The following is a 26,778-nucleotide window of genomic DNA, read 5'->3' as shown; positions in this document are numbered from 1 at the left end:
CCGTTTTAAAGAGCACACTAGAGTTGCTGTCTGACAATGGTGTGGTCCCCAGGGAAGTCACACACTCCCTCCAAGAAGGCTGCTCTTTCTCCTCGAATAATTGGTGGGTCCCGATTGCGTCTCCTTATGCTCCACAGAGGCAATTCCTCTTGGTTTGGGCCCAAGGTGGTATTTGAAGTTTGAGCGGCAGACATGGATGGAAAGGAGAAGAGAAAGATTTGCTGCGCCTGGGTCTTCCAGGCTGTTCCTAAAGACACAACCTCACACGAGACTGAAGGTGGGGGAGGGGGGCGTGCAGGTAAAGTCAGGGGCATCGAGTGGCTCCTTTAGGGGGCGGGGCAGCTTCTGTTCCTACGGAGAAGGTCCGATAAATGCATAAAACATTTCTTCCTTCACTGCTCGACGCCCACAGCTGCATCCCCAGGGCCTGGAGCGGCGGCTGGCACAGCAGGGCATATTCAATAGGTGCTTGTTGATTGAGTGAACCAATCCAGCAAATAGTTAGCCGAGTGCCTATGATTTTCCAGGCACGGTGGGAGGTGGGCTGGCTGCATTAGCTTACAGAGATGACGTGCGTGTTTGTGTGAGCAGCTGTGCCCACGTCCACACACATCTGGGTTTCGCACACAGGTCCCTCTGGTGACAGCCCTTCATCGGGCGCTAGTTGCACCTTGTCTGGGCTTGGCCAGGGTGACGTCTTTCTTTCCAAGGCCAATATTTGCCTTTTGGGGAAGGAAATCTTTTCATGCAGGCAAAAAATTAGGTTATTAACAAGTAAGAGTTTGCACCCGGGCTGCCATCCCTTGGCTGGTTGGTCCCCGGTACACATGTGTTACCCCTCGGTGGTGTGAGTGCTTATGAATGCAGTGCTCACGTGCCCCCGCACGAGAGCCGTAACTCGGAGTCATCAGTGCTCCCCCACCCCCGTGTTGGAGTCGGGGTCCAGCACGCACCTCAGAGACAGGTAGTCCTCGCTGCTCATTTCTCCCATCCTGGAGCTGGACTGTGGTGTTCACGTGTGCGCACGCATGTGTGCATGTGTGTGTCCCTGATAGCAGGGGCTCCTGCGCCTCACCCCTTTGGAAACAATGGGGCCTTTGTTTGACGGAAAGTTAGATGGAACCGTGGGCTTGGACCTGGGGGGTGGGGTGGGGGGCAGTGAAAGCAACCTGCCTTGCTGGAAAGGGAGGTGAGTTTCCATGCTGCTCCCTGTCCCGCTGCCTTCCTGGTCTCAGCAGACCCCTGGGCATGCTGGTGGCGTGCACAGGGACTCCCCTGTGCACCTGCTGCGTACTGACGCCTCTTCTCTCTCCCCTCCCACCCTTGGACGCCTGCTTCAGGCGGGCCTGATCCGCACGGACACTTCTGACTACTTCATTGAGCCTCTGGAGCGGGGGCAGCAGGCAGAGGAGGCCAGCGGGAGGACGCACGTGGTGTACCGCCGGGAGGCTGGCCAGCAGGAGTGGGCAGAGCCGCACGGCGGCGACCTGCACAATGAAGGTAGGCTCCGGGACCCGCTCTACCTCTGCCCACACCTCCCTCGGGGTGGGGCTTACACTACTCCTGGCCTTCATTTGGCAACTCCAGGGCATAGGCTAGGCGCCCTAGTGGTGCCATGGTTACGAAGTGAGCTGCTAAGGGCGAGGTCCACAGTTTGAGACCATCAGTCGCTCCTGGGGAGAAACATGGGGCTTTCTAATTCCATGAACAGGTACAGTTCCAAGAACCCACAGGGGCAGCTCTCCCCTGTCCCGTAGGCTCACTATGAGATGGCAGGGAGTTTGGTTGTTTGTGTGAACATCAGGCTACTCAGAGCAGACCCTCTGGGGCGGAGTAGAAAGCTTCATCTTTTGCCCGAGGAGTGGCTGGTGGCTTTGAACTGCTGACCTTAGTCATTAGCCTAATGCATAGCCCATCCCACTGCCTGCCCCTATGACTTGGCATGAACTCGATGGCAGTGAGCTTTTGGTGTGGACCCTTGGCCTGCAGGGTTGCTGTGAATTGGAGTCCACTGATGGCAGGGAACTCCGTCTCCTCATCTGCTGCATGGGCCTGGCCATGGAGGCCTGCTCTTCTAGCCGAGGAATGCCACTAAGTTTTGAGCCACCTGTCCCCCTGGAACTCTGCTCTGGGGCGCCTGGCATTCTCTGAGGGCCTTAGCATTGCTTTGCAAGGCTATTTCTGAGCCATGGCAGATGGCGGAGTGGCCACAGATAGCTCACTCGTATTAAAATTGTCTCAACCCGCTGGGGGCCCAAGAAGGAAAATCTCAGGGCATCACAGAGAGACTGGCCAGTGTCCGGTCATCAAGGTCAGCTATGTGGCCAAGAGGCCATTTGGAAGTCATGGCTCCAACATGGATGACGTTGTGACCTGAGGCAAGTCACTGACCATCTTTGCGCCTCCTTTCCCTAATGAGTGAAGGGACAATGGTCACTGTCTACCTGGTCAGGCAGTTGTGTTTCGTGGGGACATACATAAACATGCTAGCATGAAGCTTGCATGCATGTACAAGGTCCCTGAGGCCTGGGTGCTCTTGTGACAGCGTCCTTGCCACGCTGGTTCAGTGATAGCGTCCTCACCTCCCCACCCCATTGTGCGCAAGGCTAACAACAACACAGGCCTGCTGGGAAGAGGGGTCCCCTGAGGACAGGGGGTCCCTGTTCCCCAGCCCCCAGTATAGGAGCCTGCACACTCAGGGACTTGGGTTTCATTGCTGAGAGAGCAGGAGTGGCTGAGAGGGGATGCTGGGTCTGGGTCTATGGCCAACTTCATAGTTAGACGTAGCTGTGCCATGAAGCCCCTCAGCCAAGAGCAGATGAGAGTGTCCCTTGGATCGGCTGGTGGGGAGTGGACCCCACCCTGATGCTGGGACCCTGGCAGGCTTGGGCCTTGGGTGAGGGAATGCTTGGAAGCAATTGTCTCCAAATGTGGTGCTCCTCTCAAGTGTCACTAATAAGAGAAGTCGTGTCCCCCTGAGCTCTGGGGGCTTTGATGGGCCTGGGGTGGGATGGGGGTAAGCAGAAGCTAGGGGCTGGGCAGAGCCAAGGATGACTTCATAGGCGTCTTGATCAGTCTGGTGACTGACAGCTCCATTCCCCGTCCATCCTGGGTCACTGGGCAGATGCCAGTCCTCCCTCCCCTGGGTTTATTTTCTTTCCTCCAGCTTTGAATCCAAGGGCCATAAGTCACCCCATTGGGGAGAGCCCCTGGGGAAGTCCAGCTCCCATCTGTGACCCTGGTGGCAGCAACCTCACCCCCTTCCCCATGATGGGGCACAGGGAAGACTGACCCTGAGCTGGGCGGAGGTGAAGTCCAGTCCCATGCCAGCTCTCACAGTGCATCCCAACTCAGGGAGTCCCTACCTCACACTCTGAGCAGCTCAGATTTTTTTTTTTTCACCAGTGAAGAAATTCTTAGCTCTCCTTGGGGTTTCATCTGAGATAGGAGAGAGGGTATGCAGTCACAGCCACCCCCCACCCCTCACCGCCACGGTGTATGTCAGGCCTGTACAGGGGAGCCCAGCTGGATGCCTCTGTGGACACTTCCTTGGCCCTGGAGGTGATGTTCCCAGATGGTCTCATCTCCCAATGGTACCATGTCCTTCCTCACCCTACGGCCCCATTAACCCCCTGTCCACCGTCCATGCCCTTTCTGTGGAGGGAACTGGGTCAAACGGGGCCTGTGCTCCCAGGCCAGAGTTCCAGCTCCCAGAACCCAAGCTGCTCACCTCCAGGCGGGCAGCAGTGCCTGGGCGGCTGCTCTTTATCACTGAGATCCAGAGCCAGCTCACCTCACAGAGAATGTAAGTTGGCAGTTCAGCTCTTTGGAAGTGTGTCATTCCGTGTTGTTTTTTTTTTAGGACACGCACAAGGGCAAGAACCCATTGCCACAAATAAGAAGGATCATTCCAGAACGTTTCTATCGTATCTACTATCCTCACCCACCCAAGCACCTATACCTCTTGGGATGGTTAAAGTTGTGTGCCAATGTGGCTGGACCATGATTCTCAGTGGGTTGGCCGTTATAATGAACTGCGGCAGTAGGTAACCATGTGGCCGGTCACGTTACGTAGCTCTAGCCCGTCCATGATGAGATCCACTGTCAGTTGAAAGGGAGTTTCTCAGGGGTGTGGCCTGCTTCCAGTCGATGTGGACATTCCGGCCAAGCTCCCTGGAGTTTCGCTTGCTTTGGATTCTCCATCTGACTCATGTCATCTGACTTCTGGTTCTTTGGCCTTGAACCAGTGACCTGCCATATAACCTGCTGACCTGGGAATGTTAGTCTCCACAGACTATGAGCCATTTTGCCTGCCAATCTTGGGTTCACCAGCCTCCACAGCCAGCAACCTGCCCTACTGCCTGCTGCTCTTGGGCTCTCTGTTCACCCCTGCAGCTATGTAAATCAGGAGAGGCCTTCAGACTGTCACCGGACCCATGGACTGGGCACTGGCCCGCCTCTCCAACTGTGTGAACCATTGCCTTGAGATAAGTCAGCTTCTCTGGGCTCGTGTCTCTGGGGAAGCCGGTCTAAGACACTTAATGAACAGTCACTGCCATCTGCCCTCTCCCCAATCTCTGGACAATCACGACTCCACTGGCTGTCTCTGTAGACTTGCCTCCTTTGGGCATTTCGTAGACGAGAAGTGATCCTCTGGGGGAGTTCTTTCACTGAGCACAATGTTTCCAGCGTATCCCTGCCATAGGGTACCAGCACGCCTTCCTTTCTGTGACGGAGTACTAGTCCGCTGCGCGTCTACAGCATGTTTTGCTATCCATTTATAGGGGATAAGCGGCTCATTCGTTCCCACGTCTGGGCGATCAGCAACTCTGCTGCATGAACAAGGGTGTGTGGGGATATGTTTGCACTTCTCTCGGGCATGTTTCTCAGTGTTTAACTTTTTGAGGAACTGCCAAACTGTTTTCTGAAGTGGTACCAGTCAACCCGTCAGGCTGCTTGGGTGGGCTCATTCCAAGCCTCTCAGCCCAATGGGCTGGCCCTGCTGTGCCCTGAGGGCTCCCTGCTTCTGGCCAGAAGACTGAGAGACATTAGGGGGAGAATGTGGCTGGGTTGCGCCCAGCCTCTGAGAATGACGTCAGCAGCTCCCCCTCCCCACCCCCCACCATCCCTCCATGGGTGGTATCGGGGCGGAGGGACCATGTTGCTTCCTGCCGGGTGTGGTGATGGGGTGAGGAGACCTGGGTGTAGATTCTTCCCAGGTAACCGGCTGTGTGACCTGGCGTTCAGTTTCCTCCATCTGCCCTAACGAAAGGCCTCCCGTGGTGGTTTCAAGGGAACAGACGTGTATTTTCTCGCAGGTCCAAAGGCTGGGAGGCCACCTTCAGGCAGTGGCTCTGAGTTTCTTTCAGCTTCTGTAGCCCGGTGGCAGTGGTGGTGGCAGTGGCAGCTTGTCCTATGGTGTCCTCCCCACCCCCTTCTCCTGCTTGCTTCTGTGCCATGCCAGCTCTCTTTACAGGTCAGAAGTGATTAGGTTTCGGGCACTGCCTACGTGGTAGGGCCTTATGAACAGAACAAAACCTCAATTCCCAAGGGGGCTGACATTCACAGGGATGGGGGTGAGCACATATTTGGGGGAAACCCAATTCCCTGCCTGACTCCCCGAGCCTCCCTCCTGGCTGGCCCAGCAGAAAGGGTTGTGAGGGGGCGCGTCGAATGTTTATTTCGTTTGCACTAAGCTGCCAGCCGAGAGAAAGAAGAGGCGTTCTGCTCCTGTAAATAATTATAACTCGGCACCCGCAGGCCGAGCTACCCCGTCCCGTAGGCTGTGAGTCTGGAGTTTATCCTGCTCACATGTACGGAGGCTGCTAATTCCTTCTCCTTACTCCCCGGAGCGAGCCTGCTCCCCCCTCCCGAGGACCCTCCTCCATCCCAGGAATCTGTCTCAGGAACTTCTGCCCTCTCTGTGCACCCAGATGTCAGGGCGCTGAGTGCTGGGTGCACTGCACAGGGCCCCCCACTTGGTGAGGCTGAATGGAGCCCCACACCCAGCCCAGCTCTCCAGGCTGCGCCCCGCCCAGACGGCCAGCAGTCTCAGCTTCTTGCTGGTGGCCACACGGCTTTCCAGCCCTCGGGTCCACTGCTCTCTTTCTTTGCCCGCTGGTGCCACGAACACTCGTGGCCCGTGAGTTGAGTCTGACTCAGGGTGGCCTCTGTGTGTCGGAGTGGAACTGTCCCCCCAGGGTTGGCATTGCCTGCTGTTCGGGGAGTCCATGGCCAGGACTTTCTTCTGCAGCATCTCTGGCTGGACTTGAACCCCCAACTGTTCAGTTCGCAGTGAAGCACTTGCATCACCCAGGCACTCCTTTCGTGCCACCAACTCAAGGAGGAAACAGCGCCGTCGTTCCTTGTTCCCCTGTGCTCAGCTTGTAGTCCCTGAAGTGCCCAGGGCCAGAGAGAGAGCTCAGGTTCATCCATCAGTTCATCCACAAGCGTCACTTATCTCAAGGATGGTTGGTGCTTGCTCCTGAGTATCATCCAACCCCTGTCATTGAGTTGATTATGACTCACAGTGACCTTGTAGGACAGAGTGGAACTCCGTGTGGTTTCCGAGGCTGTCAATCTTTGCGATAGCAGACTGCCTCATCTTTCTTCTTTGGAGAAGCTGGTGGGTTCGACTTGCCGATCTTTCAGCTAGCAGCCCTAACGCTGAACCCACGGTGCCACCAGGGCTCCGTGCTCCTATGTTTACCCGACTCCAAACACGCTGTCTTTCTTGGGCACCATTCCCTCTGCTCAGATCCTGTGCTCTCTGGTCCCCAGCTGGGTGTTTCTGCTCATGCTTCAGCCTCAGATTAGATGTCACCTCTTCTAGAAGTTCCCCCGGCTCCCTGGCCCTTGTTTCGGTCTCTGGCGTGGAAGCTTTCCCTAGTCAGCTCGGCTGCAGCCCTCCAAACTTTTGATATTGCTTTGATCTGTGATCTCCATGATCCCACTTCCATGACCCCGCTCACCCACTGTCTCTCCGCCTAACAAAGTGGGATCCCTCCTGCAGCCACGCCTTTGGTATGTGCTGGAGAGGGAGCCTCCCCGCTGACCACTGCCTGCTCTGCTCTCAAATGTTCCTGGGTAAGAGAGTGCTCCGAGAGGTTACTGATCCCGGCGGGCTGGTGGGGGAGTCACGCATACGAAGACTCTGAAGACCCTTCCTCCTATCCTGCTAGCTTAACCTTCGAGGGATTTCCCTCCCAACAGAGTCCTCCTACACCCACACTGCCCGCCCAGTCCTGCTCCAGCCCTCATTCAGACTATAGTGTCAATGACTGACACTGGCTTAAGGGGCTACCTTTGTCAAGCGTGCATGCGTTTCAAGAGGGAGGGGCCGTGGCAGATGGGGTGTGGTTCTGAGCAATGGGCTTTGGATTCGGACACCAGACAAGTGGTGTTGCACCTCGCCTTGCTCATCTGTATGACGGGGCTGCTCACCAGACTGCTCTGTAAGGGTTAGATGAGATGGTCCACCACCTGCTCCTGTCATTCAAGTTTTGTTGGGACAGAGGCGGCCATTTGTGGAACTGCAGCCTGCGGCGGTTGTTCTAAGGAGACATGGCTGTACAGTGGTTCAGCACAGGGCTGCTGGCTGAAAGGTCAGCCCTCCGGCCCCTGGGGTGGGGGGGAGGGAGGAAGAGGTAGCAGATGGCGTCCGTCAAGATTACAGCCACGATTCTGCTCTGCGGATGTGGCGTATACTTTGGTTTTCTGGCTGTTTGGTGCTTCAGTAACAAGGCTGCGTAGTTGCAAAAGGCACTGGATGAGTGTCTTACAAAAGACCTGGATTTTCCCCCAAATATTTCCCCAAATCCCCAAATATTTGCTAGCTGGTCTTTTTTCAGGAAAATGTTGGCAACTCTTGGATTACATAGTTCAAATTAATAAACCCCAAACCCACTGCGATCAAGTTGATTCTGACTCACGGCCACGCTCTACAGGGTTTCTGAGACTGCGTATTTCCACAGAAGCAGAAGGCCTCCTCTCTCCCCCACAGAGGGGCGAGTAGGTCTGAATCACCAGCCTTGCCAGTGAATGGCTCTCTGGTACACTTTAGGGTAAGGGTTGTACGGCTCACCTCCAAGTCAGTGGTTCAAACCGACCCTCGTGTGAACCAGCCTGCTCCTTCACACCAAACTCACTGCCATCAAGTCCAGGCCGACTCATAGTGACCCCGAGAGGACAGAGCAGAACTGTCCCTGGGAGTTTCCGAGAGGTAACTCTTTATGGGAGTAGAAAGCCTCATCTTTCTCCAGGGGAGTGATTGATAGTTTTGAACTGCTGATCCTGTGGGTTAGTGGCCCAGTGCATATCTACTATGCCACCAGGGCTCCTTAAACTAGCCTGGCAACTACCCCTAATATGGGGTCATGACAAGTCCTAATCGACTTGATGGCAGTGGGCTCGGTTTTGGTTTAGTTCAATAAATAAAGGAGCCCTGGTGGGAATTTGGGTTAGGTGCTTCAAGGTTAGTGGTTCAAGCCCAACAACTACTCCTGAGGAAAAAGTTGAGGCTGTCTGCCAGCATAAAGATTTACAACCTCTATTGGAAAGATGATTATGATAGATTAAAATGATCAATGGTTAAAATTTTGTTATTGAATGGTTAAAATCTTGTCATTTGATTTCCCTTTGTTATACCTTGAGTTTAATATTTTCCACTTTCCCCCCCTCCAAATTGGGGGTTATCTCTGTTGTATTTTGTTATTGTTGGTAGTGTTCTTGACTGTTTTGCATTTTTCTAAATTTTCCGTATATGAAACCCAGGTTGGGTGAACCTATAGAGACAATAAATAGACTAAAGGTTCCTGGGGGTCCAGAAGGGGAAGTTGGGGTAGGGGGGATATGGGGAGTTGATATCAAGAAGTACAAGAAGGAAGAAAATTTTTGGAAAATATTTGTGGTAGTGATTGTATAACACTACTTAATATAAATGAACTATTGAATGGTATGATGTCTGGATTATGTCCTAATAACATGGTTTGGGGGAGGGGAAAGGTGATTAATAAAAGAAATTTCAACTTCAGTGAAAAAAATAAAGTTAAAACTGTATAAAAAAAGGTTTGCAGCGTCAGAAACCTTTGCAGGGTTGCTGAGTTAGAAGCAAGTGGATATTCGAGGTTTGGTTCAGTCAATGTGCTAGTGGGATTTGAGGGCCCTGTCTGTGCTTTGGAAAGGCTGGATGGTGTGGACGCACTCCAGGAGCTCCTAAGACGGTTCTGCCCAGGCCACAATTTTCCTTCCTTTATCAGCATGTTGTCACCGCTGCCACATATGAGTTTTAGAGCAACCTGTGAGATCACCCCTTTGTCACGAGAGAGGAGACCGAGGCTTGGGGAAGGGAAGGGGCTTGTTTGAGTACCCAGTGGGAGATAGGTCCCAATGGGGCCTGGAACGCAGGCTTCCCAGCCCCCAGGCCACAGCTCATTCCTTGACTCACAGGTTCAGGCTCCCCTCCCCCAGCAGAAAACGGAGAGGCCCTGCCCTCCCCTCCGTGTAACCCTCTCTGTGCTGGCCCACAGAGGCAGGGCGTGTCATGTGACAGGGGTGGGCTGTGGCGGAGAGCACGTGGTTGGTGGGGGTCCTCCCATGAGTCTAACACTGTCTCTTTGCCTCCGGCTTCCAGCCTTTGGTCCTGGTGACCTTCCCAACCTGCTGGGCCTGGTGGGGGACCCACTGGGCAGTGCGGAGCGGAAGCGGCGCCATGCCAAGCGGGGCAGCTATAGCATGGAGGTGCTGCTGGTGGTGGACGACTCGGTGGTGCGCTTCCACGGCAAGGAGCATGTGCAGAACTACATCCTCACCCTCATGAACATCGTGAGTGCCCCTCAAAGCCCCGGGGTGATGCGGACTGCTCCACAGCTGGCTGCTGCTGGGAGGGGTCTGGGGGAGGCATGCCTTTGGCAACCACTTCCCTGAAGTGGGCTTGCACCGGCCTGATGTGAGCTCCCAGGTCTGCCTGGGGGTCTGGGCTGGACACACCTGTGCTAAGGTGGCCCCCAGGCCATCTGCAGCAGCTCCCGGCAAGATGGAGCCTGCGGACACATTCAGGTCCCAGTTAGACATTGCTCGGGGCCTTACTTCCCTTAGAGTTTAGGGGGCTTTCCTAGCCTTACCACCTGGAGAAAATGTCTGGTATAAGGAGGGGGAGACTCGCCCAGGGGCTGTGGATAGGCGTGGGGATCCTGGGACCTTTCAGGGACCCCACACTGGTTACCTGCCCTTGAGTTTGTTGGAAAGGTTAAACGAACTTTGAAGGGTCAAATATTTAGCACCTGGAACATTCAAGCAATGCTTTCAATGAACATTATCATCTGGTGTGCACGTCATGTGTAAGTTGACATTTACCTTTTAACTTAAACGTGAGTCCCTAGAGGGCAGAGGGTATGAGTTTGAGTCCCAGCACAAAGCAGCCACTGAGCACAGTTTTTCTCTGAAGACATTCATAGGCGTGTCTGGAGTCACGCCAGCTGGCAGTACAGCGCCGGCACCTGGCAGGTGATCCGTCAGTGCGGGAGTGAAGTGCGGCTGAGACACGAGCAGTGACCATATTCAGCTGGCCATGTCGGAATCGATCCGGGAGCAGGGTGGTGCCACCCAAACCGGCTCCAATGCCAGATGCCCCAGAGAAGGGTGGGCATCAGAAAGCCTGTTGCTCACCGACTCCTTACTTGGACGTGGTTATTCTTCCTCCCCTCACGCCTGGCATGTGGTTAGGGACCTGGGGGTGGGGGTGGACACAGCTTGGAGCTGTTTGAGAGAGGTCAGGGGAGGGGAGAAGGGAGATGGGCATGAACACATCTAGCACACTTGACTCCCCCCACCCAATTCCCCTCACCCCCCAGATTCTCTGCAAGTCCTGGGCTGGGCCTGAGATGACACAGCTGAGCACTATTGGCCTGAGTGAGTGGCCAAGTGAGGCCCGGGTTGGGCCCTGGGGGAGCAGGGAGAGGGAGGGAAGATCACTGGGAGCCCTCAGGTGCCGGGAGCCCTCAGGTGCTGGAGCCTGGGTCGTGGGGGTTCTGAAGCTGGGGAAAAAGAACCCAGGGGTGTGAGCAGTCCCTACATGAAGCTCCAGAATCTGTCAGTTCTTTGAGAGATACTTTTCAGGAAAATGTTAAGTCCATGAAGCTCATTCAGAAATACAAGCAACTATGTGGTAAAGAGTTTGCTCCACTCATCGGTGAGAGAACAATCCCAGCAGAGGCTGTAACCAGCTCCAAAGAGAACCCCAAGGGCAGCACCATTGACGAAAGGGCTTCAGAAGTTTGTGCGGGAAATTCTCTTGTCTTCTCGTGCAATTTTCCCACGAACTTCTGGAAGCCTTCTCATATTACTGGTGCCAGTGACCATCAAGTTGACCCAACTCAGGGCAGCTCCATCTGTGAACGGAACGCCACACGGTCTCTCTCTCCTTCAACTCTTTGTTGTAATTTGAATAAAGGTTCACAAAGCAAACCAGTTTTCCAGTCGACAGTTCATACACAATTTGTTCCCTTTCATTGAGTTCAATGTTCACCACGTCCTCTCCCTCATCTTACTTTTACCATGTTTCCCATTCTATTCCATCTCCCCTCCCCCCTCCCCTACCCCATCCTGCCTTCTGAACTCTGTCCTTGGGTGGATGTTCTCTGGTCTCACCTGGTTGATCGTCATGAAGAGTGGCATTGTGGTATTGTTCAATACCTCCCTGGCATTGTGGTATTGTTCATTTTATAGGCCTCTCTATTGTTTGGCTGGAAATTGAACCATAGGGGTGAGTTCAATTCCAGGGTTGCAGGTGACAAAGTACACAGTCCTGGGGGGTCCACCAGTCTCTCTCCAACCTGTGCACTGGCTCTTTTTCATGATGGTGAGCTTTGTTCCACGTCCTCCTCCCGCTCTATCCAGGACCCCCACTGTGATCCCTCTCAGAGCAGCGGGTGGTGGTAAGTGGGCACCAACGAGCCCTTCTTGTCTCGGGGTGGTGGAGGCTGGGGTGTGACGGGCCCATTCATCCTTTGGACTGCTTTTGCCTCTCGTTGCTCTTCCTCACTCTGGACGGAGCGACTCATGATCGCATTCCACCCACTGAGTCTTCAACGGCTTATTTTGCAAATAGATGCCAGGCCTTTCTTCTGACGTGCCTCGAGGTGGACTCAACCTCTGAATTCTAGTTAGCAGCCATGCCACCTGGAAACATTTAAGCTCAAGAATATTAAAACAAATGGGACAAAGGAGGCAAAACACATGCCTCCGCACCCCCTTACTGGGCAGGAGGGAAGATAATTTAGCCCGCACTGGAGGAAAGAGTATTTGCATGTCTATCTCTGCACTTCAGTCAGTTAGCAAGGATTCCATTTTCCTTGGATCCACAATCAATGCTCATGGAAGCAGCCAATCTGCTGCACGAGCCCCCTTGAGAGTGTTGAAGAGCAAGGGTGTCCCTGTGAGGATTAAGGTGCGCCTGCCCCCGGCCACGATGACATTTTGTTTCAGTCCCCTCTCGCAGATGCTTGTGAAAGTTGGGCACTTTGACAATAAGTGAATAAGGAAGACCGGATAAGCCATCCATTGGAAGTATGGTGCTGGCAAAGACTCTTGAGAGTACCACGGACTGCCCAAAGGACAGACAGATTTAACTCGGAAGAAGTGCAGCCAGCAGGCTCCTCAGAGGCAAGGATGGCAAGACTTCATCTCGTGTACTTTGGAAGTGGTGTCGGGAGAGACCAGTCTCTGGAGGGGGACGTCTGTTTAGGGAAGTCGTGGGGCAATGAACAAGAGGAAGGCCGTCGACAAGAGGGACGGACCCAATGGCTTCCTCGATGGGATCAAGCTCAAGATTGTGAGGCTGGCACAGGCCGAGCGGGTGTCGTTCTGCTGTACGGAGAGGGTCGCTATGGGTCGGAGCCACTTGAGGGCACCTGGCAACGACAAGGGCATTGGTTGTAAAGTGCAGCGCCCCTCGGCTGTAAAGTTAGACCACAATTGGAATCTGGTAGGGAATGGGACTGCGGACAAAGCACGTTTCCACTCAAGTACAGATTGCCCCGCTCCCATCCCCTTTATTGAATTTCAAGACCCAGACCAGGTCCAAGTAGAGAGCCATGTGGGTGCCAGGTGGCAGGGAGGGGGCTGATGATTTTCCTCATTTAAAAATTGAGTCCTCAGCTCCTGGATCAGGCTGGTGGGCCCACCTTGGACACTACCTCTGAAAGAGCGTTTCCAACAGCTGTGAAGTAAGACTGTCCCCCAACTGGGGCTGCCCTTGCTACGTGCTCTGACTCCCTGGCTTCTGGGTGGGGCGTTGGGGTGTGAGGCGAACACTGGGGTGCAGCGTGGCTAAGGGAGGGTCGTCGAAGGCAAACAACCACGCTCTCTTTCTGGGAGATGTCCTGCCTTCTCTGTCTCATCTTTAAGAGAAGTCCTGCAGTCTTGTGTCCCTCCATGAAGACATCTATTGTTGCCCACCTCCTTTGACTTCTTGTAGTTGCAAGTACATGCAGTAGATCAGTGGCTCTGGGGGGAGTGGAACAAGTTCCCGGAGACCTGGGTGTTTGCTGTTATCCATTCGCTTGTGAAGAGCCAGGTACTGAGCTGGCTCAGTGGGCCCTGGGCACGGGGCAGGGCAAGGTACTAGTCAGGGGCCTTGAGCTGGCAAGTGACACATCCGTGGACAATTCACAGCAGTTTCAGCCAGAGGGGATTTGCTGGGAGGGAAGCTGCCTGCGGTCACCACAGACTCAGCGAGCTGTGAGCGGCCAGGTGGATCCTGGGGCCACTGGGACGGAGGCACTTTCTCCGTCTCGGCTTGTCCACAAGAAGCACTAGTCTCACAGGAGGCAGGCTTTCTCTGGATGGCAGCAGGGGAGGCAACTGCCAAACACATTCCTACGCTTCCTGCTTGGAAGACTAAAGACAGAAGGGCTGTTTCCTGCCCTGACACCTTAGGCTAAACCCTAGGGAGGCTTGGCCTGGGTAGTGGGGGTTGCCCTCTGCACACTAGCTGCGGGGCCTGGAAAGTTGTCTTGGGTCGTAGCAGGAGTGTGTTTGGGGCGAGGTGGACCAGGAGCTGTTCCGAGAAAGCAGGCAGTGAAGCGTGAAGCCAAGAACAGCTTCCACGGGCAGGACGCAGAGAAACGCAGGCATTCCCCGCCACTGCCTGGGGCCGACGCACAGACACGTGGAATGACATCATATACCAACCCTCAAGGGCCAGACCCTTTAAAATGGTGAGCCCATTAACTCGGACTCACAATAACCCTCTGAGAGAGGGTGATGACCCGGGCTTCTTACTCAGAGCTGTCTGTGAGCTGGTCTCTCAGCTGCTGAGCTGGCCGGGACCCGAGCGTGGCTCTGTTGCCCTGCAGAGCCCTCCCGCTTCTGCAGCCTCCTTCTCTAGTCTCCGGACAGAGCTGTCATCCCCGGTGGGTGGCCCAGGCCAGGAGGGGACTCAGGAGTGGCAGTGATTGTACGTGTGTGCCTGGTGCTAGTCCCAGAGCTTCCTGCAAGGAATCCCACGTGGGGATTCTGGGGTGCTGTGTGCCCTTGGCAAGGACCTCACCAGACCCACCGGGAGACTGGCTAGGTTCAAAGCTGAAGGTGGAGGAAGGGGCTCCCGGGCTGATGGCAACAGGTGAGACCCGCCTCTGAGGTGCGACACTGAAAGCACAGAAGGGCGATCTGGAGAGTGACAGGAACTTCTCTTAACAACTTCCCAGGACTTGGGTGAAGAGGGGCGGAGTGGTCTTCTCAGAGGTTCCCGCAGGCTCTGTGAGGCATGTCCTCCTCATCGCTGATTTCCCTGGCCGATGTGATGTGGCAACAGAAAGGGCCCGGGGATGGGCAAAGGGTGCAGCTGAGCCCTGGTTACTCAGGAGAGCCGCCTCCTTGAGGCTGTCGACCAGAGGAGAGGCTCCGGGCACTGAGGTTGACTGTGGCCTACAGAGTTGGTGCTGGGACAACCTACTGAGGCTGGGGGACAGGAAGTAGAAGGTGGGGCACTGGCTTCTTAGGAGTAGGAGGACAGCCAGCTTTGGACTCCAGCCTGGGGAAGGGAGCTCAGATGGGGGACCGACAGCTCTTGTCCCGTCTCCCTGCGGGGGGAGAGGGGCACGTCCTGGCCATTGTGCAGAAGCCTTCTATTTGGCTGGCCTGCTTTCAGCACGGACGTCCTTAGGGAATTTCACAGAGCCAGCACAAAGGGTTTCACTGGACTCTCCCTTAGGAGCGCCCACTTACCTCAGACCCCGTCTGTCCCTGGTTTCCGGGTCTGTGCTGTGCGGCTGTCATCAGCAAGAAGATCCGGTGCCAGGCGGCGCTGTCCCATTGTCCCGAGCCAGAGAGGGCAGAGGTCCTTAGAGAGACACGGAATCATGTTTGATGAGGCCCCGTCCCTGCAGCTGGGAGAATGCTCCTGCCTAGTCTGTCTTTTCATTAGCCTGTGGTGTGTTCTAAATATTCATGCAGCACCAGGTGACTGATAGGACTTCCTTTCTGTCCCCCCAGTCTCGTACCACAGGGGCGGGGGCTGGATGACCTTGTCTTTCTCGGTGCCTCTTGATGCCTGATTCCGTTACTTAGGGTTTCTTCAAGTGGCAGGAGTAGGGGGAGGTGAGAAACAGAAGGCGCAGTTGTCTCCAGCATTTGGTGAGGGCTTGTTAAGAAGTGTGGGCCTGGCTGCAAAGACTAGCTGAGGGAACCCCTGCGGGCGGTGTGGAGGGAGCTCAGGGGAGGAGACAAGCCCTCTAAGGGGTGGGGAGGAAGGCTTTCTTGGGGAGGCCAGCCTCAGAGGAGAAGGAGGTTGTGGGGGAGGTAGGAGTGAGGAGGCTGCCCTGGCTGTGGGAGCCTGGCAGTAGAGACCTGCAGGGAACACTGGGAGTACAGCGGTAGTGAGGGGTCCGCGAAGCAGTAGCACAGGCTCTTACACAGAGAAGGGACACGAGGAGCAATTTCTGATGGCAGTGTCCAGGGTCTATTTGAGGGGAGACAATGGAGGCCAGAGACCAGCCGGGGCAGGGAGGGAGGGGCTGGTGGAAAGACAGGGCATGCGGTCTCTCAGCACTATCTCGACCCATTGTAATATTGTTGTCATAACTACTGTGTGTTACTACCAGAGCTAGGCACTGCCAGGCTGGCCTCATTGAAGCGTCACCACGGTGTTAAGCAATTGACATGCCTATTATCTTTTCTAAAAAAAATCATTTTATTGGGGGCTTGTATAACTTATCACAATCCACAATCCATCCATTGTGTCAAGCACATGTGTACATTTGTTGCCATCATCATTTTCAAAACATTTGCTTTCTACTTGAGCCCTTGGTATCAGCTCCTCATTTTTCTCCCTCCCTCCCTCCCTCCCTCCCTCCCTCCCTCCCTCCCTTCTTCTCTCCCTCACCCTTGATAATGCATACATTGCTATTATTTTTTCATGCCGTACACTGACCCACATTTCTGTTGTCCATCCCCCAGGGAGAGGGTGATATGTAGATATTGACATCCCAAGTATCTTGAGGCCCCATGAAGGGAAGCAACTGGTTCTAAATCCTCCAGGGCTTCAGTCCGGAGGTTCTCCCCGGTCCAGTCACGGCTGCTGGGGTGAAACAGGAATGGGCTTGGATTTGCGATGGGTGGTGAACTGGAATGCCGACTGGAATGGGAAAAGCGTGGGCGGCGCCCTGCTGGAGAGATCACCCCCCTCCTAGAAGACAGGAGCCGTATGTGTGCTACACAATAGTGGGTCTCGGACAAACCTCCGGGTATGGCTCCAAGAAGGCGACCCAAGGTTGATTTGAATCTGTGTCGCTTGGCATGCACAGCCCTGGCCGTGGCCCAGGCTCCTGCACAGGTTCTTCCGAGGGCTCACACCACCTCCTCCAGGCTCCCGTGCTAGGGCTGCACCCCACAGTATTTGCCACTCCAGTGTTTGTTGCAAGCACACCCACGTTTTACAAATTTGGGTCCGCTTCCAATTTGTGTTGCAGTGGCCATGGATGATGAACTCGTTAGAACAGGTTCAAAATCCGGAAGTCCTGAAACTGACACAGCCTTTAGTGGGCAGGAGCCCTGGAGGTGTGATGGTTATGCTTTGGGCTGCCAGTGGCAGAGTTAGCAGTTCGAAACCACCAGCTGCTCCAGGGCAGAAAAATGAGGTTTTCTATTCCCATATCAAGTTACAGGGTCAGAAAGCCGCAGGGCAGTTCTGCCCTGTCCTAGAGGGTCGCCATGAGTCAGAACAGACTCTGTGGCAGTGAGTGTTAATAAGTGGGCCGGGACTCTGTGGGTGGTGGAACAGTTATGTGTTCAACTGCTAGCCCGAAGCACTCTGCTTTAGGAAAATCAGTTTCAAAACCTAAAGTTTCAAAAGAAGCACAGTTCTACTCTGACACTCGTGGGGTTGCCATGAGATGAAGTTGATGTGAAGACAACAGGCTCTTTAATACGAGGGGGTACCCCCCAAAACCTGGAGTTATTTTTTCAAAGCTATGTATTTAATTTTTATTTTTTACAAAACAACCTTATCACCTTCGAAGTACTCTCCATGACCCTTAATGCAGTTGTCAAATCTGCGATTCCATTCTCGGAAATGTTTTTCAAATTAATCTGTTTGGATGCCTGACAGAACTTTCCTCGTTTTTAAATTCACCTCTTCTATGTCTTTAAATCACTACCCTTTCATGTCCCTCTTCATTCACGGAAACAAAAAGAAGTCACACAGAGTGAGGTCAGGTGAGTAAGGGGCATAGAGCAAGAGAGGCATGCAGTTTTGGGCCCCAAACTGGTGCACTGAGATGGCTGCATGAGCAGGTGCATTGTCGTGGTGGCTACACCAGTCCCCCATCTGCCACAAATCAGGCCTTTTTTGTCCCACCCTGTTACACAATTTTTTCAGAACCTCTAAATAAAGGTTGATGAACAGTCTGACCTGGTGGAACTAACTCCAAACGCACTATGAGTTGACATTTTCATCTGTTCGGGATGTCCAACACGAGGTTTGTCCTTAAGTGACATTTTACCTTTTTTGAAATGAGAAAACCACTGATACACTTGAGTTTTTCCCATAGTACTGTCCTTGTAAGCTGTGTTGAACATCACAGCCGTTTCTGGGGCATTTTTCCCTAGCAGGAAACAAAATTTCACAGCCACATGGTGTTCTCTTAAATCAGCCATCACAAAAAACAAGGTTCAAGCGAAACTACTTTTATGAAAAAAATTCACTGTGACCAGAGAGAACCTTCCCAGGTGATGCCACTGGGTGCATTCACCCAGAGTAAGTTGCTTAATGATTGCCTAGCGGGAAAAATGCGTACTCTGAAACCTCTGCTCTGCCCAGTGCAATTCTGTTTTTTTGTGGGGGTATTCCCTAGTAGGTGACCGAGCCAGAATTTAGTGCGGTGGGGCACTTGGGGCCAGGCAGCGTTGGGGCAGAGGGAGAGGGCAGCTTTTGGGGCCCAGAGAGGGCAGGGCACCGATGGAAGAGCTTCTCCCTTGAAGGGCTCTCTTGTTGGCATTGTTGGTATTCTGAAGCTTTACTTGGGCATCTTTCTGGCTATCACTAGGCCTGCCACAGAGAGAGTCCATTTCCATTTCCTTCTCCTTGGCCTTGGGGTACGCACTGAATCCTGGGGTGAAGACTTTCCTGGGCATGAGGACACCAGCCTTCTTGCAGGGCCTGGAGCTGGGCAGAGGGAGGGTGGTGAGGAGAGGGACAAAGAGCCCCTTTCAGAGGCCCTCACCAAGCCAGTCTGCAACCGGAAGCTTTCAGTCTATGCTTTCTCCGGGACCCCTCTTGGCAGCCCCACCTGTCTACATGGTAGGCTCCCTGTCCACCCCACACGCCTCCAGTCCAGCCAGGCCGACAGAGCAGAGGTGCTGGCACAGCCCCTGCGGACATTGGCTGCAGCTCCACCTGGGTCACAGGACCTCTGCCTGCCTCAGAGCCCTCTCTGAGCCTGGCGCCACTCAGATACCCTGCTCTGAGAGCCTGGCACCCCTTCTAGGCCCAGGAGGTCTGGGTACTGACAGCTGTCAGATCTGGACCTGGGCAGAGTTGGCTGTGAAGGTGGCACTTGGCATGTGTTAAATATTCATCCTACGGTTTGGTTTGGAAACCACAGAAATTGCTTTCATTCTGACAGGGTGCGTTTCTGTCAGACCCTTTGCTTTCCTGGGGCGGGGGGTGAACTACAGTGGGGGGGTGAGGTGCAGTGGAGGATGAGGTACAGTGGGGGTGACGTGCAGTGGGGGGTGAGGTACAGTGGGGGGTGAGGTGCAGTGGGGGTGACGTGCAGTGGGGGGTGAGGTACAGTGGGGGTGAGGTACAGTGGGGGGTGAGGTACAGTGGGGGTGAGGTACAGTGGGGGGTGATGTGCAGTGGGGGATGAGGTGCAGTGGAGGTGAGGTGCAGTGGGGGAGTGAGGTGCAGTGGGGGTGAGGTACAGTGGGGGGTGAGGTGCAGTGGGGGTGACATGCAGTGGGGGGTGAGGTACAGTGTGGGTGATGTGCAGTGGGGGGTGAGGTACAGTGGGGGTGATGTGCAGTGGGGGTGAGGTACAGTGGGGGGTGAGGTGCAGTGGGGGTGACATGCAGTGGGGGGTGAGGTACAGTGGGGGTGATGTGCAGTGGGGGGTGACATGCAGTGGGGGTGTGAACCTCCAAGGTGGTGATCCTTCCTGCTCATTGGCGCGATTCAAAACCAGCTCTCACCCACTCTCCCTTTGGCCCTTTTCTCAGGACCCTGGTGGCACAGTGGGGCACAAGTCGGGCTGCTAGCTGCCAGCTGGGCAGAGAGAGCCCAGCAGCTCCTCTAGGGGGAAGGACTTGGCTCTCTACTCCTGTGAAGGGTTACAGTCTCTGAAACCCACAGGGGAAGCCTCTGGCCATAGGGGCAGTCTCTGTGAGTCACAACGGACGCCCTGGCAGCGAGTTTGCACGACCTGGAGTGCGCTGGATTGCCGTGAGTTGGAATTGACGTGTTCTCTACCTAGAAGACTTATACTGATTTTAGAGCACTCGACAACACCCCTCCCGCCCCCTGGTCGAGCCTGGGCCAAACCCAACCCACTGCCATCAAGTCCTTTCTGACTCATAATGACCCTATATATGGTTTCTGAGACTGTCAATCTGACGGGAACCTATGGCTTCATCCCCCTCCCTCCCAGGGCCTGAGGGGTTTGAACTGCCAGCCTGGTGACCAGCAGCTGACATATAACCCACAGCGCTCCCAAAGGAAAAGTGGGAATTCACTCCCAATATAGCAGTTCTTGGGTGGCAGAGGTTACGCCCTCCCCAGACATTGCCAATATATAAAGTCTGGAGATATTTTTGCATTGTCAAGTTGGGGCAGGGATGCTACTCTAAAGTTCAGGACAGTCCCTGCCCCCCCCCCCACCACAAAGACGTGTCAATATCAAAATGCCAAGCATGCCAGTGCTGAGAGCCCACCCACGCCCTGCCCTGAGCTATCAGCTCACAGCCCCGCATGGAGTATTTATGTTTAAAAACCACCTCTTGGCAGAGGGCAGCGCTCACCACCAAGAATGCATGGTGGATATCCTGGCAGGATGCTGGACGGTTTATGACCTGCTTCCACCTGCATCTCACTTGACAAATAAGAGGCGAAGCTTCTGAGTTCCTATTTCTGGGATGACTCTCAGCTTCAGATGTGGGAAGAAGTGTTTGACCTACAGATGTCACTGACGAACACCTGCTGCTTGCCAGCCTGCTCCCAGTGCCACCTCGTTCCGCGCCCGACCCCCCCCCCCAGGTCTGAGGGTGTGTGTCCTCCACACGCAGACACAGGAACTGTTGTGTGCAAAGAGGTGGGAGCCATAGATAGCAGCATCCATGCCCCGGGCTCCTAGGGTCTGCCCTGACTCAGCAAGGCCCCACCGGGGGTGGGAGGTGGGGGGCAGACATGAAGCCTGCTGACTTTCCCAGCCAGGTCCTGTTAGGCATCAATGCTCGGCATTGTGGTTTGTACAAGGGACCTATGGGGCTGGGTGGGGCTGTCCCCATGAGCCGTAGAGCCACCCTGCACAAACAGCCTGGATGGTAGGTGGGGAAGTGGCTGGGGCTTGGTGAACCTCTCAGGCTGGCCCACAGTCTCCAGGGAGCACCCCCCCCCCCCGCCAGACAACCACCCCTTTAAGAAGTGTGCTGGCTAAAAAGCTATTTAAAGTGCTCAGCTGCCAAACCAGCCCTTTGAAATATAGGGTCACGAACCTGACCTTGAAGGGAAGGGCTGGCGAGGCCGAGAAAGGACCAGGAGACTCCGCATCCTTCTCAAAACAGCCTCCAGACCTTCACTGGGGAAACTGAGGCATGGCCTGCTGATCATGCAGGAGACCTCTAGAATGTCAGTGGTTTCATAATTTTATGGCTTAAGCAACCCCAGCCCCCAAACAAAACCAAAACCTACCAATTAAACTATGATGCAATTGCGTATTGTTTTCTATAGTTTGGAAGAGTGTTTTACACACCTTAGGCATAGACTGAGATCATAGATCCCTCTTGTCCGTATATAAATATGAACATATGAGACAGGAAGTACTCCTAAAACTTCTTCCAGTTGTCCTCATGTTGATGCTACTCACGGGGATCCCATGTGTGTGCATAGGGCTTGTCAGTGGCGAATCTTTCAGGGTTGGATCACAGGTTTTCTCTCAAGGCACCCTTAGGTGAACTTGAACCCCCAATCTTTGGGTTAGCAGTCAAGTGTGCTGCCTAGAAATGGCCGTTTGTCCCTCCAGTCCTAAAGCTCTCTCGCTGCCCTCCCCAGAGAGTCATCATTTTGAGAGTCTCGACCTTTGCTTGTTTTTCTGTACCCGCCCAGTTTCTATCCCAGGCCTGCCATGGGGGTATTGGCAGAGGTGACCTTAAACTTGGCAGAGGTGGGGTATGAACCAGGGGAAGCACTTCCTCATTGCCCCTGAGCTGGCTCACTGGCACCACCTCTGGCATCCGGGAGACAGCCATGGGCGGCAGAGGCTGGTGGCCAGGCCTTGGGTGCACAGCCCGCAGCTGGTAGGAGCTGGGGTTCTGGTCCTCTCCCAGTACTTCTGAGGTAATGGGAATATGTGGTTCTGGCTCGGGCACCAGCTGGACCTGTGGGTGGGGGTATTCTTGTTAGGTGATGCAGTTCTGTCTGGACGGGTCAGTCCTAGTCCGCCAGCAGCAGAGTCACAGGGGACTTCCCCCTGCTCAAGGGCTGGTCGGTTCCATTTGGGGAAGTCTTGATGAACAAAACCTTTAAACTGCCATGAGGCCCCATTTGTTTGTTTTGTCTTTTGCTGTGGATGCTTTGAACCTAATATTCGATCACAATATTGCCCCTCAACTTCTATAAATTTGATAGCTTTAGTTTGCACATTTAGGCCATTGATCCATTTTGCATTTGTTTTTCCGTGTGGTGTCAGGCATGCTATTTCATCTTTCTGCATGTGGAGATCCAAATTTCCAGAGGCCATTCGTTGATACTCTTCTTTCCCCATTGAATAGACTCAGCACACTTGTCAAAATTCAGTGTCTGATAAAAGCATGGCCTTGATTCTAGACTCTCAATTCTATTTCACTGATAAATGTCTCTATTGGTACACCAGCAAACCAGTGAAATTCTATTTCACTGATAAATAAATGTCTACTGGTACACCATTCCTCACCCATCTACATAGAGCTATAAAGACCAGACCGTTCTGCAAAAATTGGCATCATGATAAAATGGAGGAGGATTACATCAGATTATACAATGGAGGATGGCTTATCATTACATAATTGACAAATTGTAGCCTCACATAGCTACCAAACCACTGATAATCAGCCAGACTGACCTGTAACTTTAGTAACCATCACAGGAGCAGTCATCTCACTTCATACCTCAGGACCAGGTATGTCTTTATTGCGTATCATAGTCAGCTAGTAGACTTAAACAAATAATTTTATTGGGGGCTCGTATAACTGGTAGACTTTTTATTAATGCCATAAATGCAAAATACTCAATAATAAGTGAAAGTAGGTGGACCAGACTGTTTTGATTCCTGACCCTGTAAAATATGTTTTAAAATCAAGATGCATGAGTCCTTTGTTCTCTTTCAATATTGCTTTTGTTATTTGGACTGCTTGCTATTCCATATAAAGTTGAGTATTGTTTTAGATGTTTTCATTTCTGTAAGGAAGATTATTGGAATTTTGACTGGGACTGTGTTGACTCTGTAGATGGTTTGGGGGTAGTTTTGATATCGGAAAAATATTAAGTCTTCCAGCTCATGAACATGAAACTTCTTTACATTTATTTAACTCTTCTTTATTTTCTTTTGTTGCTGTTTTATAATTTTATTGTATGCATTCTTCATATTTTTGGTTAAATTTATTCCTAGATGTTGTCTTCTCTTTGATCCTACTGTAAATGAAGTAATGTTCCTCTCCCCCCTTTCATGCTTCTCATTGCCAGTATGTAGAAACCCAGCTGATTTTGGTTTGCTGATTCTGTACTCTGGTTTTGCTGAATTCTTCTACAAGCTTTAGAAGCTTTCTTGCAGACTCTTTGGGATTTTCTAGATATAAGATCATGACGTCCATGAGTAGAGTTGATTTTCTTTCTTTTTTCCTTTCTGGATAACATTTCTTTTTCTCGTCTTATTAACCGGGCTCGGGCTTTACATATTGTATTGACGAGAAGGGCGAGAATGTTCTTCCTTGTTTTATTCCTGATTTGGAAGGGAAAACTCTCCATTTTGGTCTACTGTGTGTAATGTGGGAGAAAGACCGGACTTTCTACTCTCCTAAAGAGTTACAGTTTCAGAAACTCCCAGGGACAGTTCTATCCTGTCCTGTGGGATCCCGATGAGTCAGCATCTCCTCAATGGCAGTGAGTTTGTTTGTATGTGTACTTTTGTCTGTTAATTTTTTATGTTGTGTCCTCAATCACATTAAGGAATTTCCCTTTTATTTCAGTCTCGTTTTTTATGGCTTTCAGCAAGAAAGGGGCTTGGATTGCATCAGATGCTTCCGCTGCATCTCTAGAGGCAGCGATGCGGTCCTCTTCCTTTGTTCCGTTGACAGGTGGGTTACGTTGGCTGAGTGTCTGATGTTGAACCATCCCTGCATTCCCGGAGCCACTCTCCATGGAGGATGCCTCTCTTCATATGGATTGGGTTCTGTTCTCTAGCATTTCGCTGAAGATCTTGGCGTCTGTATTTATAAGAGGTGTTGGCCTGTGGTTTTCTTTTCCTGTGATATCTTTGCCGAGCTTGGGTATTAGGGTTACATTGGCTTCGTAGAGTAAATGAGGACATATCCCTTTCTTATTTATCTTTTAGAAGAGTTTAAACAGGATTAGTGTCAGCTCCTCTCCAAAAACGTGGAGGAATTCCCTAATGAAACCATTTTGCCCAGGACGGTTTGAGTAGGTGCTTTGGGAGAGGTTTTCTATCCCTGCCTACAGTTCTTCACTTGTTATGCATCAGCTGAGACTTTCTGTTTCCTCTTGAGTCAGTTTGCTTAGATTGTGTGCTCTAAGAATGTCTCTGTTTCATCTCGGCTCCCCAGTTTGTTGCCATAACAGTTGTTGATAACATTCTTTCATAGTTCACTTTGTTTCTGTTTTTCTGTTGGGTAGGCTATAATGTCTCCTCTTTTGTTTCTTCTATACATTGTATCTTTTCTAATTTTTTTTTCTTTGCCAGCCTAACTGAAAGGTTTTCATTAAAAAAAGATTTATTTTCAAAGAAACAGCTCCTGGTTTTGTGGTTTCCTTTTTGTTTTTCTGTGTCTGATTGTGTTTATTTCTGCTCCCAATGTTGTAATTTTCTTTCTTCTAGCAGGCTTAGGATCATACTCCTCTATGCCTTCAAGTTAGGCTGTTGATTTGAGGACATTTCCCCCCCCCCCTCCGCTATCCTCTTCCCCCCACCCCTAACACACACACACACACACACACCCCCCGTTTCTTTCATGTAGGTAGATAGTGTTAGTACACCAGCCACCTGAAGCCTGTGTCTCCAGGTTGTTTTCCGGGGACTGAGTTGCTTTTCAAATAGGATGTCCTTTTTGGCTTGCTCGGTTCCTGGAAGTGAAAGGCTGCATCAGGAGCCTCCTGCTCAACCCCTGACTGATGTTAGACAGCTGGACTCTGATTCTGATACCTGCTCAGAGAGGCAGCAGCCTCCTCCACCAGTCCTTCTGTGAGGACCCCTAGTATCCTGCAGCTAGAGATGGCGGCCGTCAGTTCAAGGCTCACTGGAAGCCTAAGGGTCAGATTTGGTTTGCTAAGTGGAACAGAAATGTGTCCACAGGAGTGAGAGGTGGGTAGCAACCTGCTTGGTTCACTGTTACAGAGAGTCGAGGGCAGGAAAGCGATGGTCCTGTGGTTCTTGCCATGAGGTGCTGGCGACTTGCCTCTGACTCATGGCAACGTCAGGACCGTTAGAGCAGAGTTGTACTCCATGTGGTTTTTAGCTACTGATATTTGGGAAGTAGCTTGCAGACCTTTCTTCTGGGTGGACTTGAACCTCTGGCCTTTTGGGTAGCAGCTGAGCCTCTTAACTGTTTACATCACTCAAGGACTCCTTGGGGGTACTTGACATGACCTTGAATACCCAAGACCCTGGAAGAGTCCCTCCCCAGTGTTTCAGTGACCACCCTCTTCTGCCCCTGGATGACTAGTGGGTTCACGTGTCAAAGTGCAGGCCACAGAAGTGGCTGCTGGGGCCTGCACTGCCAGTGGAACCATTCTTGGTCTGCATGGCTCCACAACAGAGCAGGGAGGCCATGGGCAGACCGAAGGCTCTCCCATGTAAATGAGGGTCAGGCTAGCATGTTGAAGGGGGTGAGAAGCCGGGATACTTTAGGAGTCATTCCCTTACAGGATGACTATTTTCTCAGCTGGTTGTAAAGGATCCTCAGGCTGGCATGCTGTCAGGGAGATGTGCACGCAACTGATTGGAAGCTCTCTTCCCACCCTCTTGCCCTGCTTTGCAAATCCTCCCGGGACAACCTGGGGTGTGATGGGCTAGGGACTTGGGCTGGACTCCCCGCCTGTGATTCTTTTCCTCCTTTGACATCTTTTGCCTCTGCCGGGGAGGCGGGTGGGGGGCCGGAGCGCTGGCAGGAGGTTCCCCTGTCAGTTGGACTTTCCATCATCCTTGTGGTGGGAGTCGGGGCGCCTGCTTTCCCACAGCAGCTCTGGTCTCCAGCCTCACTAATCAATGGAGTCTAGACCTGGGCGCCAGGCGGGCCCAGGGCTGGAGTGTGGTGCTGGCTGCTGTAAAGTTGGCCTGCTTATGAATGAGAGCAGCCGCCAAGCCTGAGCCTCAGGGAGAGGAGCTGGGCTGGGGCTCAGGGGTCCCTGCCTTGCTGCCTTGCTGCCGTGATTCTGTGCAGCCTGGATCTCTCCTCTCTGGCTGACTCAGGAGGACTTGTTAAGGCTCAGGAACATGAGGACCACAGGTCCTTCCTCCCCGCCCCAAGGGCCGTCCCACACAAGGATTGGAAGTGCTGTTCCTCTACACTGACAGCCTCCCTTTGTGGGTGGTGGGTTGACTGCTCTGCTTAAGAGCAAGCATGACTTGGTGGCTCACCGGGTGTGAGAGACTGAAGTGATGAAAATGGGAGCATGAAAGAGACTCCGCCAGTGCCCCCCACCACCCCCGAAGCAGTGTGATTGGGAATCAGGGCTGCCTTTTGCTTCCGTCCCCATCCCTGGCCCACCCCATGGGCCTCTTTCTGCTTGCTCATTCTGAGATGTTTACATATGCCATCCTGATTTCAGACCATGACTCTTCCCAAACAGCAATTCTA

The 26,778-nt window shown here is 53.0% G+C and overlaps 1 protein-coding gene across 3 annotated transcripts in view; it reads left to right on the top strand.

Moving 5' to 3' along the window:
* ADAMTS14 (ADAM metallopeptidase with thrombospondin type 1 motif 14) overlaps positions 1-26,778 on the top strand; it is an 89,612-nt gene that overhangs the window by 29,017 nt on the left and 33,817 nt on the right. For all 3 annotated transcript variants that reach the window (XM_075534041.1, XM_075534040.1, XM_075534039.1), the window contains exons 3-4: positions 1,341-1,500; positions 9,632-9,822. In XM_075534041.1, the coding sequence (XP_075390156.1) occupies positions 1,341-1,500; positions 9,632-9,822 (351 nt within the window). The remainder of the gene's footprint in view (positions 1-1,340; positions 1,501-9,631; positions 9,823-26,778) is intronic.

Source organism: Tenrec ecaudatus, chromosome 16 (genome assembly GCF_050624435.1).
Source record: "Tenrec ecaudatus isolate mTenEca1 chromosome 16, mTenEca1.hap1, whole genome shotgun sequence".
NCBI lineage: Eukaryota > Metazoa > Chordata > Mammalia > Afrosoricida > Tenrecidae > Tenrec > Tenrec ecaudatus.
This window is presented reverse-complemented; position numbering and strand designations above follow the sequence as displayed.